Source organism: Lepisosteus oculatus, chromosome 2 (genome assembly GCF_040954835.1).
Source record: "Lepisosteus oculatus isolate fLepOcu1 chromosome 2, fLepOcu1.hap2, whole genome shotgun sequence".
Lineage (NCBI taxonomy): Eukaryota > Metazoa > Chordata > Actinopteri > Semionotiformes > Lepisosteidae > Lepisosteus > Lepisosteus oculatus.
In genome coordinates this window covers 64,620,295-64,635,792 of record NC_090697.1, presented here as the reverse complement: position 1 = coordinate 64,635,792, position 15,498 = coordinate 64,620,295, and the positions used below count along the sequence as shown (strand labels likewise).

At 34.9% G+C, this 15,498-nt stretch overlaps 1 protein-coding gene across 3 annotated transcripts; it reads left to right on the top strand.

Annotated features, from left to right (window-relative positions):
• The first annotated feature begins 2,173 nt into the window (after positions 1-2,173).
• On the top strand, positions 2,174-13,891 carry LOC107077060 (uncharacterized). Of its 3 annotated transcripts, none has more exons than XM_069180599.1 (11): positions 2,174-2,247; positions 2,382-2,417; positions 3,134-3,442; positions 4,510-4,824; positions 5,011-5,043; positions 6,103-6,150; positions 9,309-9,401; positions 11,142-11,166; positions 11,581-11,621; positions 11,771-11,805; positions 12,064-13,891. In XM_069180599.1, exons 1-11 carry the CDS (start codon positions 2,220-2,222, stop codon positions 12,184-12,186), a joined length of 1,086 nt encoding a protein of 361 aa, XP_069036700.1. In that variant the 5' UTR covers positions 2,174-2,219; the 3' UTR covers positions 12,187-13,891. The 3 variants fall into 3 exon arrangements, with proteins under 3 accessions (XP_069036700.1, XP_069036693.1, XP_069036706.1); XM_069180592.1 differs by having other exon boundaries at positions 12,061-13,891; XM_069180605.1 differs by lacking the exon at positions 3,134-3,442 and having other exon boundaries at positions 12,061-13,891.
• Positions 13,892-15,498: the final 1,607 nt, after the last annotated feature.

The following is a 15,498-nucleotide window of genomic DNA, read 5'->3' as shown; positions in this document are numbered from 1 at the left end:
AGGGCAGAAATATTTTTTTTAAACTTGGTGATGAAAACTTTTTAATGTTATAAATGAGGTCTCGCTAGTGCACAGTACAAGGTCAACACAGGATCACGTCATTTAAATTCCATGCTTCATACTATATATATATGAACATTGCATGACATTGTATTGCTTCCTAAAAATGTAATTGATGTACAAACACAAATAACCGTTTTATAAGTAGCTTCTTCTAGCACAGAGTTTTTCATTTTGTATTTACTGTATCTCTTATATGTTTGTTATCCTCATATAATATTCTTGTCACCTTTAGACATAAAAGTGTAAACAATTGTTAATTTTTACAACATTTATTGTGCATGTTTATTATGGATTTTCATTTATTTATTTTATTCATTTACTTACTAATGGTCTATACTGTTTGTGATACAGTATTTAAATGTGTTTAAGAAAAATTGATTTTTTATCATTAGAAAAGCCTGTTTTGTGAATCCTCAAAACAAGTCTGTTAAGATGTTAAGTTCTAATGTAAACAAACCAATATATTTGTGTGCATACACAGAAATAGAAATGATGTACAGGAATATCTAAAATATAAGCACATTTTTTTTTAGGTGTTTTCAAGCTTGGATTCTTCTTGCTAAAAATCAATTTACTAATTTATATTCTGATAAAACAAACTTAAAAATGAAATTGAAGCAATGTTGCTCTGGTTTCATTAGTGTTTTCCCAAATAACCTGACATGACTGTTTATTTTTATCCTCTGTCCTAGCACTCCCTGCACAGACACATAATCAGGGCTCTTTGTGACATCATGATTAAATGATCCAACAACACAATTTCTACCCTTACCAGAACCCTGACCCTTTCAGATTGGTGTCTGTCAGTTCTCTGTGTTTGGGACGGAAGTGATGGACATGAAATCTCATTAGAACAAAACTGAGGTTTACCTGAGCTGTGCTGTTCAACTCATAGAACCACTTACCTCACAATCCTTAATAAGTCCTTAATAAGCCTTCAACATTATTTAAATGAAAGTTTATTTTATTTATGCATACTGTTATTCCTGCTACAAGAGGTATTGGCAAAATACAGAAAAAAGTTGTGCAATACTTATTTGGCTGATTCTTGAGTTTTAGATGTTTTGAAAAAGTTCTGGAAGTGGCTACTCATAAAATAATTAAAAATGACAACACTATGGTTCTATTACACTGTTCTCAGTCAGTTACCGTATTGAAATATTATTTACCATATAAAAATGCAGATTGATTGACTTTTTTGTCAAGTGCACAGTCTAACTAAACAGCTATAGTATAATTTCATTTGTAGACTGCTGCCTTGTTAGGAGACACTTGTTAACTAGCTTTGGCATTATCTGTGTGTTTTCTTACAATTTCATATACAGGATTTCTGCAGTTCTCACTTTCATAGATTTTTTTGGCAGTACGCATTTCTAATGTAGCCTTAAATCAAGGCGTGGAGGGACTGATTATTCTGTCAATAAAACGCTTGTTTAAATCAACTGATTATCTCATTACCACTGAAGAAGATAAGAGAGCTGCCCGGGAAGTGAGATAATAATATAATTTCTTGTTTTTGTAGTTTTTTGCAAACTATGCAGTCTAGTGGCTTGAAGTAGGCTTTGTTGTCAAATATATATAAAGATGCTGCCTGGCCTTGCCTGCAACTTAGATCTAATTAATTGGCACGTGTTGCTGTCTTATCATTTGTTTAGAATGTATCATACAGTAGTAACTCTTTTTTTAAAGGTATAAAGGACCATCTTCAGCTACTTATTTTTTAAGTCTGGTAGTTGTAAGCAGGACTTCAATATGCATATGAATAAAGAGACTTCTGCTTCACAGACACCTGAACTTTGTCATTTGTTTAACTCTACACCACTAACTGTTGCTTTAAATTTGAGTAATAAAGATCTTAATAAAGGACTGAATACAGTTAAAGAATGTTCATTGAGTAGATTAATAAGTGCCTTAAGTATGCTGTAAATCACATTGAAAAAGCATAAAACTAAAAAATGGTGTAAGGTTATTTAGTCATGCCACAACTACTGTTGAGTTCTGCTAAAAAGACCAAGTAAGACCATTTAAGCATGATCAAATTTGTCTGTGGTTACCTTTCCTGTGCATTATGTGTGATGTTTCCTGTGCGTATTTCAAGATCAGTTTCATCCTTTTGAGTTGCATATTCTTACTCCCGTAGACCCTTCAGATTCAAGATGCTGCCTATATCATTATTTATTCTCTGTGAGTATATTAAGCTATGGTCATTTTTCTTTCACTTCAGGGCTGACTAACAACTGACTGTTGCTTTTATTTGCAAAACAAATTTGACCTTATTACCTGTATGTTATCATTAATATTTCTTTGTTTTCTTGAAGTTGTATTTGGGGTTAAAGTGAGACCAGGATGTTCAGGTATGTATAAGTGGTAGTAGTGTTCACTATTAGCACTATTTTTTAATAATATCTGCACAGTGTTTCATATTACATACTGAATGTTATATATATACTGTAAATCAACCAAGAATTTTCATCAAAAAAGGTCTACCTGTAATCAGGTCTTTGCCACCTAGTGAATATCCTGAACAGATCCTGAAGAGAAATCTAATTCATATTTCTTTTTAAGAACAGAGGTACTTCATCTCATGAATGCATGAATTTTACATTAGATAAAATACAAACAATGCAGTTTACAATACGTTGTGAAAGAGATGTATGTCTCTGTGCAGATTGCATTTTAACTTTTTAAATAATATTACAAATTCCATTCTTATGCTGTTCTGACCAAATTTAACATGAACTACTTGATTGGGAAATGTTCAATTGTAAAATTACACTTTCAACAATCTGAATATTACATGAATTCATGGTGAATGTATGAATCAAAATTATTACATAAATAAATTGCAAGTAGATTTTAATAAATACAATTTGATCAAATCTATAACACTATACATTATCTTTAAATCTTTAAATCTTGTAGAGCGGTAACGCTAAAAAAATGCACTAATCACAAAAGAGATGTTCTGTCCTTAAATCTAAAATTTTAAATTTTTTCTGAAAATATTTTTAAAAAATAGCAATTTTAGCTATCCATTCACGACATTTTTCCATGTTTCTTGAACATGCAGATCTTCTTGCAATTCCTCAAATTATAGTGGACCCAGAGCAAATCAATAAAGGGGATGATGTTAAACTTCGCTGTGAGGCTGAGAGAGGAATACGATGTCATTTTTACACAAATCAGAGTTCGGATCCTTTCAGGTCTGTGAATTACAAGTCTGGTGTCTGTCAGTTCTCTATGTCTGGGAAGGAGCTGATGGAAAAGAGTGCTCATCAAGATAAAGCTGAGGTCTTTCTGAGCTGTTCTATTGAAAGGATGAAGCAAGATCAAGTAGTTGAATCACCACGGAGTGGGATGAAAAAACTGGAGGTGAATGGTGAGTCTGCTCAGTCATTTAAATTTGAAATTGCATAAAATGTAGGATCATACTGTAATTTGTTGCACAATTCCTATTACAGTTACTGATCTTTTATTTTAGGAGCCAGAGCTGGTTTTACGATTTAGAGAGTTATGAACTACAGATTTTTTCTTGCACCTCATAATCTTTAAACATTTTTTTTAATAGTCCATCACAAATGGAGTTCTTGAAAACAAAACAAAATCTGGTATAAGCCAAATTTTCTCTATATCTACTTTTTTCACCACTTTCATCCTTCATTCAAAATATATAAAATATATGAAAAAGTGATTTTAGCTTCAAAATGTATTGTTCTGTCTATCATTTTGAAATTTGATACAGTAGTGCACTTTCGCACACAATTGTTTTTTATAAAATTCATTCATTGTAAATCCCAGCTGAAAAGTTTCCTATTATCTTGCTACTTACTGTAGCTATGGCTGTGCATTATTAGTAATATTTCAAATCTATTAGAATCTCTGAATCCTTATTTACTAATGCCAAAACATTTTTATGTGACTAAATGCTGTAAATGATGCACAGTTGTTTAAAAAATCACTTGAAAAAGGATTCAGAAGTTGTGATTTTGTAAATTATATATACGACAGCACTGATGTTTTTAAAATAACATAACATGCTTTATTCCTGTTCTAACTTAATCAGTCAGTGGTTTGTTTTTGTTTAATGTTACAATTAACATTCTTGAAATCTGCGCAACACTCATTGGTAAATAAGATATTAAGTGGATCTTCAATGCTATAAAGTTCATGTTTGTTAAATTTTGTTAAAGAAGGCACACAAAGAATACTGTTCCTTATCATCAGTTTCTTTTTTTTGATTTGTAAGTTTTTTGTGCCTCCAAGAATTAAGTATTACAACAAAGCAAGAATGTTGCAAATATCTCATACTTTTAACTGTTAAATGTTTAATTGCCTTATTGAAAATGACCAAATTCTTTATAGATACAAACACTGTCTGCTTCTTATCATTGGAGCATTTTGTATACAATCATCAATGAGAGAATTCTCCTGCTTTGATTCCCACAGACAAATTTGGAAATCTTCATGTCCGTGCTGAATCGGAACACATCCACAAAGATAAGCTTGCCAAATTTCGTTGTGAAGCTGACAGGGCATCACGCTGCTTTTTCTACATCGAATCGAATCCAAGACCTTTCATCTCAGAGGTTTATAGGAAAAAGTATAAAGTCTGTGTACTGAATATGTCTGGAAGGGATCTTCTGAGACACAGGGGTACAGGGAACAGTAATGAATTCTCTCTGAGCTGTTCTGTTGAACTAGAAACAGAGGGACAAAATATTATCTCACAGAAAAGCAACAGCATCAAAATCAAGGTAGAGGGTAAGAACCAGTTTAATTAAATTAATTATATTACATCTGTTCTGATTCGCTCTATGTCTACACTAGATTATGATTGTGTAAAAATACCCTAAGTTTACTTATGTTTTGTTTTGTTGAAAATATGAAGCTTTTGTTGATCATTACAAATTGGTCATTGGAATCATTAACAAACTATCTGTTCTATAGATGTGGAGGGGATTGAGGAGCTCACAAACCCTTGTGAGTAGTCTTGTTTAATTGACATAATATCTGTCCATGTGAACTGTTAAGATGCCGCTTCATGTTACTCTTTTGGTCTTAGAGTTGAATGTCTTAGCTGGTTGCAGGAAAAAGTGTGAAGGATATTTTTTTTAGTCAGCCATACGTTTGTCAGTCAAGGATACTATGGAAAAGATTAAGATTTCCTCTCTTTGTAAGATTTATCCAAAGGTTGGGCAAGAAAATGTACTTTATGCCTTAAAGAAAAGCCTACCCATAGATTTTGATGCAAAGCAAAGCAGCCCTATGAAGATGATGCATTATACCATGATACGTTACAGTGTTAATACGTATTGTACATGAAGCAGAGCAGCATGGTGAAACAATGGTTCATACTGCTGCCTCACAGCAATGCAACCCTGGGTTTAATTCTGGATTGGGGTGCTATCTGTGTGGAGTTTGTATGGTCCCCCTGTGTTCACGTGGGTTTCCTTTGTGTTCTTCTGTTTCCTCCCATGGTCAAAAAACATACTGTACTTGTAGGTTAATTGGTTTGTGGTAAAAGTGGCCCGAAATGTGAATGTGTGTGTCTGTGTGACATACAGACAGCCCTGTGATGGTATATTCCACCTTGTGGCTTTTGCTTGCCATGGTAGGTTCTGGCTCCCCTGCAACCCTGAATTGGAAAAACCAGCAAGAAAATGGTTAGATGTATATGAAGCAAAATTTATAGTTTTCTAAGGACACACATTGATAATGTTTTGAAATATGTGTTAGCAATTTAAATTGCAGATTTCTCTTCATACATATCTGTTTTCTTGTTAGATCTCAGGCACCCTAATTTGCATTGGTGTGTTACATTATGATACTTACTTACTTTATTGATCCCATGAGGGAAATTGCAGTGCAACATCAGCTTAGAACAATCAACACAGCACAGTGTAACAAAATGATACAATAAAACTACAATGCATACAATACAGTCAATACAATATAGTTCAATAGAATGGCTACAACGTTAAATGGCTAAAAGACAATTTATTTGTGATATGCTTTAAATACGGTATGTTTTTTTTCAAGATCCTACTCAATCTGTAAGAGACTCATACATCACCAGCGCTGAACCTAGTGAGTATAATTTTCCTGGCGGATGTAGTAAACTATATACACGATAACCCAAATTGTTCTGAATATTAATTGTTATCTGATTTATGAAGTAATTTGACCTCACATAAACCTCAGTCCTGATGATCTTTCCATGTGAAACTTTTTCTCTAACATTACGAAGACACAGACAAGGAAAATATACCTGCTTATAGTCTCTTCAGTGTACATCTGTACATTTTTGCAGTTCTCAGTCTATTAACTTCAGGAAAGATTAGACTTCTGCCTTTAGTGAAGGACTGGTATTTTTTTTCTCTTGCAGCTAGTTGTAAGTTCTTCAGTGAAACTTTAATGATTGCCTTATTAATTGATTTAACATACGGTAAACAATGGTGAAAAATATTCTGTGATAACCATATTGATGGCCAAAAACATGCCACATAGCAATTGGAGAATTGTCAAGGAAGCAAACTGTCATCAAGGCCATATGTAATATAATTAATATGTAATTAATTACAACTATACTTTTAAAGTGATAATTTAAACACTGCTTTCCCTTTCTTTTACGATTTACATACCCTTCTTTAACAATGTGAAGAATTGATTTAAAGATTTTTTTGTAAGTATATATTGCATGGGTTTTTAATTTATATGATTAAACTTTATTTCTTTAGTACTTCTTTAGAATTTTTGCTAACAAAAGTTAAGAATTTCTTTAATAAATAGTAATTGCAGATTCAAATCATTAATCCCATTTGGTGACTGAAGAAATAGGGAAAAAAGAAAATTAGTTATGAATTGGATAATGCATCTTGCTTTATTAGATTTTTAGAGTCTAAAATGTTATATTGCAATTATAAAGGCATTTACAAAGTAAATATATCATGGAAACAGCAAAGTCAAATTTATCATAATTAATTAACTGGCTCACAAGGCTCATATTTATTCACACCACTAAGTATTCCATTAAATAAAAACAAATATGTACAAAACACACAGAAGACATTCAATAGGAGTATACGTTGTCATGTTTAAGGTCAGAGTTCTCTCTTGCGGTCAGAGACTGCAAGAAAATGATATAAAATACTATACAGAAAGCTGAGTCTGCTTTCCACAGTATTTTTCATTATTAAGAAACTTAAGGCAATTGGTGCTGTATAGTGGCTACTCTGCCAGGAAATGTGTCTTGCTACAAGTGAGACAAGTGGTTCAAGAAGCAATGATAAATCCATAAGCAACTGCTGGAGATCTCAAGCCGAAACTGGTATCTTCAGGACATACTGTAAGGTTGCAAGGCAGAAGCCTATTCTGAGGATGAACCAAAAACATGCTACTTGTATTTGGCAACTTACACCTGGATGCCAATTAGAACCATGTCTTATGTTCAAAGGCAATGAAAATTGAGCTTTCTGTGTTGAGAAAACACTCATACGCACTGTAAAATATAGCAGGGGACCTCTTATGTGTTGGGTTGGTCCTGCAACTGCAGCACCTGCTGTCTTTGATAAGCTGGAAAGAATAATTTAATTCAGTACACACCAGGACATTTTGGTCAGAAACATGGTTCCTTTTGCCAAGGCCTTCAGGCTTGGCCAAAACAAAGAATCCAGCGTGACGGTATTCCTAAGCATATGTCCAAATTATCAAAAAAAGAATTAATTGCACTCAAAAAAATATTGTTAACTGACTATCTCAATCCTCAGACCTCAACACAATGGAACATTTGTGGTTAAAACTGAAGAAGGTAGTTCACAAACAGAAACCTATCAGTCTGAAGGTCTTATAGCTATTTAACTTAGTGAAGTGGTCAAAAATCCCTCCTCAGAAGTGATGGAACATTACATTGCAGCAGCCTCAGGAGATATCTTGTCTCTGCAATCTGTACCAGACTGTCACGACCGCCAGTCAGCAGAGATCAACCCACAAGAGAGATAACCAGTGCCAGCAGCGGGTTAATAATAACAAGCACCGCCACACATGTTAATCTATTAGCACACGCTCTATCGTGCGGCAGGCAGCACTATTTAAACCATCTAAACTCGCTTCCTGTTGCTCGGTATTGTTCCTCTTACAGAGAGCTCCTACCTCGCCTTGTCGGAAATATTCTAGCGATACCTCTTTCGGCTTCTGAACTTCCTTTTGCCTTTCCACCACGAACTTGCCTTACATTTTGGTTCGGACGCCTGTTTCAGTATCTCTCAGCTTTCTAACTACTTTTTGCCTTTTGACTATGAACCCGCCTAATGTTTTGGATTGGACACCTGCTTTAGTATCTACATTCTCCTTTGTCTGCATAGGATCCTCAGATCTCACCATTTGGATTCCTTATACAGATAAGCATTTACAAAATACTAACTAGAGAGGCATGAATAAAACCTGAGAAATCCTGAGTTTTCTTGACTTCAATTACAGTATGAGTTACAAATATGGTCTGTACATAAACAATATTAAGGGTTTTCAAAGTATGTTTTAGAACTATTTTAAGCAACACACATTGTTGAATCTGTAAATCTTTCTGTTATGTTTTCTGTTCCATTTTCAGTGGAGTGGTAATATACAATTCTTGAAGTGGCAGAGTGCCTGAGAAAGATGGGTATAATGAATACCAGTCATCCAGAAGGATATAGGACATAGAATAGGAACATGAGACCATCAGAACACAAGAATACATGATCATAAGTGTATGAGAACCTACTGTACACATATAAATACATAAGAGCATAAGAACAAAAAAACAGAAGAACTATGTAAGTAGTCTTACATATGTTCACTTGCTTAATTGCATGGAATTGTCACCCGGGTTTGCTTTTGGATATAATGGGCTTAGTACAGTATGTTGTTAGTATGATTAGTACCTGTATGTCAAAGAAGACTAGACAAAAAGGGTTTGACAGTAGACCACCCTGGGTTAGAAGAGATTTGCTATTGGGTATGTAACATTAGCTTTTCGAGAAAGATTCACAGGTTGTTTAATGTTTTCTAAGTGAGTTAATTTTTTTTGTTCTTTCTTTTAAATGGAGCTACAAATTCTTCTGGATTTATAGGATAATTCTGTAGTGATGCATTGGTTTGTATGCAAAGGCCCCCTGAGTGATGCTATCACAGACAGAACTCTTTCATTATACATATGCATTATAAGTTCTATTGATTCTTTGATTCATTCTGGCTTTTCCTCCTTTCAGGACAACCAGATAATCATTTAATCTGGATTGTAAGTGGTGGATTATTATTTCTTGTGGCTGCTATAGTTCTGACATTCTGCTTCTTCAAACACAGTGAGTTAGTCTTTTATGCATTAATAGTGTTCTGATTTATTCTGGCTTCAACATTTCTGCTGACTTGAAAATGTGCTGTAGTTTCCTTGGAACAATTGTACTTCTTTCCATAAGATCTGAATTAAATTCTCTTTGTAAATTGAAAGCAATTATCTACAGTAGGTGGTTGCTGAAGCTTCCTGTGATTCTACAGGACAAGAAACAGAAAATAAGCTACTTTAACACCTTAATTGTAAAGAAGGCAAAGGAATTGATTAACACTGCAAACACAAGTTCCATGAAACACACAGCAGACCACGAAATAAAAAAATATGGTTCTGCATTTATTTCTATAAATGTCAATCTTACAGATAACAGTATACAAGGAACATATGCAAAAGGTGAAAGGAGAAGTACTATATCTTGTAATACCCTTATGCGCTGGGTCATAATTAGAAGGAAGAGAAATGAAGGTACAGTTTAAAGGCCAAATACTAGTCCCAAAAATCTCTGGGTGGCAGGAAAAGACTATTCTTTTCTTACAGTATACACTTGGAAAACACCTGCATATGGTATTTAAGTAGGCTAAATCACAAACTGCAAAGGAACAAGTAAAGGTTTATTCCATGCTGAAAAGAAAAGAACATTTCGGCTGTTGAGCCTTCTTCGGGTGTGTGTCAGCTAAAAAGTTGTGTTTGCCTTCTTCACTTTTCAGCATGGAATAAAACTTTACTTGTTCCTTTGCAGCCTACGCATTCTGACACAACTACCCACAGTACTTGAACTAAATCACAAACTGTTTCCTTAAACTGGAAAAGAAGGATGGCATTATGAGTAGATAAGAAACAGGATACTGGAAAATGTAAAATTATTTTTTTACATTAAGTTTTGATTCTGTTAAAATACTTGTGCTTTGGTTTAAGTTTAGGAGACCTTCCTACTGTAAAGGCACAGGGAAACACATCGAACCCCGCCACTGTTTTACAACTTCTCTATCTCCAAGAGTAATTTCTGCAGCTTTCAACATGATGCATAGTTATCATAATTAAGGAACAAGTAATAGGTTTATTCCATGCTGAAAAAAAGAAGAAAGAGAACACAACGTTTCGGCCGTGGAGCCTTCTTCAGGTGTGACACACCTGAAGGTCTCACACCTGAAGAAGGCTCCACGGCCGAAACGTTGTGTTCTCTTTCTTCTTTTTTTCAGCATGGAATAAACCTATTACTTGTTCCTTTGCAGCCTACGCATGCTGACGCAGCTACCCACCTGAACTGTTATCATAATTAAGTTACCTTGGGTACATCAATACACTTCAATACTATTGAACATGCTACATTTAATACTTGCTATGTGTATTGATTAAGTAGACATAGAAAAAAACAGGCTTCTTCTGCTTAAAACAGGGCCATATTATAAAAGAGCACAACTTATTCAGATAATTCACATTATTTTTGAAGGCTGAGAAAACAATGGCAAGAAATAAAGAAATGAGTGAATTACATTCTAATATGGAATGATCAGGTTTAGGAAAGGTGAAAGTGAAGGTGATGAAGGTCAGTATAGATCAATGTTAAAATAATAGATACAGTAATTACACATGGTTACAATTATATGATTGTAATAATAATTTGCAATTGTAGATGTGAAATTTAGATTAAAAATATATGAATGCCATTTAAATGGAGAAAAATGTATTTAATCAGAAAGTGTGGGGGTTCTGCTCTGAATTGCATTTCACACTCAAAATATTTGTTTTGCAGAGAGGAACAAAGGGGACAGTAGAAGGTGAGACAGCACTTCTTTTATTCATCATTCATTCTGTGTTCTGTGTTAAGAACAGTGTCTGCTGTGTTGTAAATGTATTGACATGACATATTTCTGGGTTAGCTCTTACCATTAATGTCTCACTCATGATTTAAACAATAGATTTACAAAATTGTCTGCTTCTAGAAGGACTTTTAAAGTGATCGTTGAAGGCCACAACATCATCAGAACTGTCAAAAGAATACTTCATGTACTGTTTTATCACCAAAAATCTGTTTACTATTGTAACTATCCATATTAAATCAGGTAAAATAGTTTTTACTAAATAGTTTTTTCATATTTTTATGACAACCTAGTCTGGAGGCTTGTACCTTGAGAACAGATGCCAACAGATGTAATATATAAGTTTAATTACTCAGTTCTGCTATTTTGTAGGGCTTCGGAACAACATGGAAACAATTCTAATTGTGCTGTCTGTAAGTATGTGTGAAGAATGAGAACATAGACAGAAATTTGTAATATCAATTATCACATTTACAGTACATACAGTGTGTCACAAATCTACATCCATTACTGAATACCTAACTGTATTTTTCATGTTTTCTGCTTTTTCCTATTCTAAAAGATGAGACCATCAATAAAGAACATCAGACTTCAATGGTAAGCAGATAATCATGTAGTGTAAATCCAATATGTTCTGCTAAAATATTGTCATTCAAATATTGAATGGAGCAGCTAAATATCTAGAGGAGCAGAAACTTATTGGTAAATATGTGTTTCAGTATTATGTTTTATATAATTTCAGACCCTATCTGCTTTTAGTGTTAATTAAATGCATAGCGTTTTTGTGTCAGTGAATTACTGAAACGTTTTGTATGTCTGCAATATGTTTTTCTTTTTTTTTCATCTCCACAGCAGTTGGGGGAAGAAGAGAGTTTTGTGTTTTATGCCACTGTGAAACACGACAAATACCCTCATAAACTGGCACAGAAAGCAGAATTAACTGACAAATGTGTCTATTCCACTGTAGTAAGGCACTGAGAAGCAGCAACCCAGAAACAACACACTGGAGGAAGAGAACTTTCAGTCTTCAATCAGAGCATAATGGACTTTTAAACAGTGCAGTGGAGTTAATCAATTTCTCCGTCAGTTAATGATCTACTTTATATGGTTCTGTCTTAGTCCTGAAGTGAGCACTTTGTTATTGGCAGATTTAGAAAAGGTAATCAAATTTGCTTAGCCCAGCAACAAAATAATATTTACAGTATGACATTCTTAAATGGGTAACTGTTATTTTCTTTTTATTTTAACAGCATGCACATGTTTTGAGTTACTGTATAAAAATCCAGTCTTGGGAGGAATATGTTCTACTCTTGTCACCTTGCTACATAATTACAGTATACAGTATACTAATTACTGTGAATGTCAGTACTATACAGTGGACATTGTTATCAACACTGAAGAGGATGGTTATACTAGATCTTATAGTGTCTCACAAATGTCTTTAGACTCCTGCACCATTTTCATATTTTGATGCTTTAAAACTTGCAGTCATGAAACTTTGAAATCACAATTGATATTTGAAATGTGCACATATGTGTATATCTACTCCACACATTCAAAGCAAAAAAAAAACAAACAAAGAGAAAATATGAAAAAATATATAAAAAGTCAGGAATGCTTATGTAGCAGCAAGGCTTATTAATAATACAGGAATTAAGTTTTCTGCTCACTTGCCGGTCCCTCTCTCCCTCATCTCAGTGGTGCTGGACACAGAGAGGCCATTCCATTTAGTTCAGATTTAAGGTGTTTTCCTATCTGATAGAGTTTCCTGATAAGGAACAAGGCTGAGATTCTCCAGCCACCCTAATGAATGGTTATCTCTGGCTCCTTACTGTCTGGGAGATTCCAAGGGAGAGTCTTATCCCAGGTTGTTTATAATCCTAATGTCAGAGAGCATTGTTACTAATCCTCCACCTCAATCAGCCAAACAGGAACTAGTAGGGCAGGGTAACCCCACGTGGGTTAAACCAATGAACAACCCTAGTTCCTCCGGATAAAAGAGGCAGCACAGGGCCCAGAAGTTGCCCCTCCAGGACATTCTTAGACTCATCTCGGACAATCACGTGACGGCCAGTGTGTCTGAGTGCCAGGACTTTACTTTGTTCTAAGAGTCGAGAACAGAGGTCCCTTGCGCATATCCAAAGGATCTGCCTGAGGTTAGCCCAGCAGCAAGAATTTTGAACTGCTGGTACCCCACTGCAAATGCTTGCCTGATCAACGAGTGAACTACGGTCAGAACTGTCAACAGCTGAATCTTAGTATTCAGAACTAGTGCTACATCAGGAATAAACCGGTCTTCTTCCCATCTAAAGAGTGTGACTTGCTTGGACCAGCAGTCATTTTTCATGTGCACAAACTCTGCTAGTTCAGCTGGGACTAACTAGACGTTCTTCAGAGAGCAACTGGCAGCATGCAGCAGCAGGAATTTCTCCCTCCTTCTCCCCCACCTCACACTGAACAGGACTGCCTGGCACTGGGCCAGAGGACGCCGATTTGACACAGCAACAGCCTGCTCATTTATGAAATGGTATCAATTAAATGAATGGTATACTGAATGTATGTCCCTCTTGGTTTGTAACTCTTCGTTATTGAATATATACCTTTTGTATTCTGCTAACCCTCACTATAAGATGTGTTATGTTTATCTGCACATTTTATATATTAATAAATGTATTCTCGTGTATTAGTATCTGTGTGTGTGAGTTGCTGAGTTCTTCCACAAGGTTGGATACCCATCAAAGAATCATTTTGTGACTTACTGCTACAGATGCAGCTATTTGAAATGCGCGGTAAAAACCCGCGGTACAGTAACCTACCCACAAGCCACCGCAGGGCACCGGAGGGCACCGCGGTAAGTGATTGGCTGGCCAAAATGACCGACAGGGGCACTCGTGGTGCATTGGTTGGTAGTGCAAAGATTTAATCATTTAATGTCTTTACTGTGCACATTTTAATCCGCTTAGTTTTGAATATTTATATGGATTTTACCACTAAAGGGAAATTTTAGTAGCTGAGCATAAAAAGAAGAGGAGCATAACGCATCTGAAGGTCATAAACGATATTAATTTAGGAACATAAACATTACTGTATGTATGTAAACTGTACTGTGTATGGCTGGTCTTGGTAGTTTAAAAAAAAATACACACCAGTCTTCCATTTCTCCCTAAACATTTTAAGCATGAAAGTTTTATGAAACAGTACCCAAATATGCGATTGCTGTATAGAATGAATTTTAATTTTAAAAAATTATTTAACACGAACATTAAGCTGTTTACATCTTCCGCCTGAGAACAGTCACCCGTTGCTACCCAACACAGAAACACAGCCACTTACTAGCAAAGAGAGGACATTAGCTACCCAATATGATAAAGAAATAAATGATTATTTTGTTTATTTCTTTTGTACATTTATTTGAACATTTCCATCGATTGTACAAGCACTTGGAAACTGTCCAATCCCTAGTTCATCAGGCATTTTACCGGTCTGGCGCCGGTCTGTGTCTTCCAGGATATAATGCCAGCGAACTCTTGTTTTTATGTCCACTATAACAGACAATCTCCTTTGCTTTTAACCGAGCGTTTAATAATTTCCTAAAATGAAAATGATTTACTTTATTTCCCTCACAGGATCAATAAAAGTATCTATCATCTGTCTAAACTATGGGACAGAATTCTGGGGTCTCCCCATACCAGAGATTATGGTAGGGCTTCAGAATGGTGATTGGCTGACACCATCTGACACCCCTCTGATTGGAGAAAAAAGACGTGCTGGTTTGCTATACATACAGTACTGTACCAGGAAGAGGATTTAGTAAAAACCTTACAGCGTACACAGATTTCGTCATCTTTGTCTTATGCATAATAATGTTCACCGCTCTGTCTAGCAAATTAATAATAAACTTTATTTTATATAGCGTTTTAAACGAATAAGTAATTAGATTGCTCATAAACCTAATCACTTGCTTTTTCTTTTTATTTAGGCTCAGATTTCAACTATAGATCGCATTATTAATAACCATAATAACAACCAACCAACAAAAACAACCATATAAACATAATACCAACCAAAAACATAGATAACGACCACAATACAAAATCAAATATATCAAACCATTATACTCTCGCAAATTCCTCCAATTATCATAATCCCTTATACAAAACCAAACCCTCCTCCCATCCCAGTTTATCCTCTTTATTATCCTCAAAATCCACCTCGATTTTCAACTTAAAGCATTACTGCTTACTGGGTTTTTGAGGGGGGGGGGGGAGGTGTCTTTCGCTGGAAATCTTG

Excerpts from the sequence above, each read along its gene's own strand:
- LOC107077060 (XM_069180592.1), top strand. The coding sequence starts at position 2,220 with ATGCTGCCTATATCATTATTTATTCTCT. Across the intron at positions 5,044-6,102 it reads TGAGGAGCTCACAAACCCTT|ATCCTACTCAATCTGTAAGA; the intron begins GTGAGTAGTCTT and ends TTTTTTTTCAAG. Across the intron at positions 11,167-11,580 it reads AACAAAGGGGACAGTAGAAG|GGCTTCGGAACAACATGGAA; the intron begins GTGAGACAGCAC and ends GCTATTTTGTAG.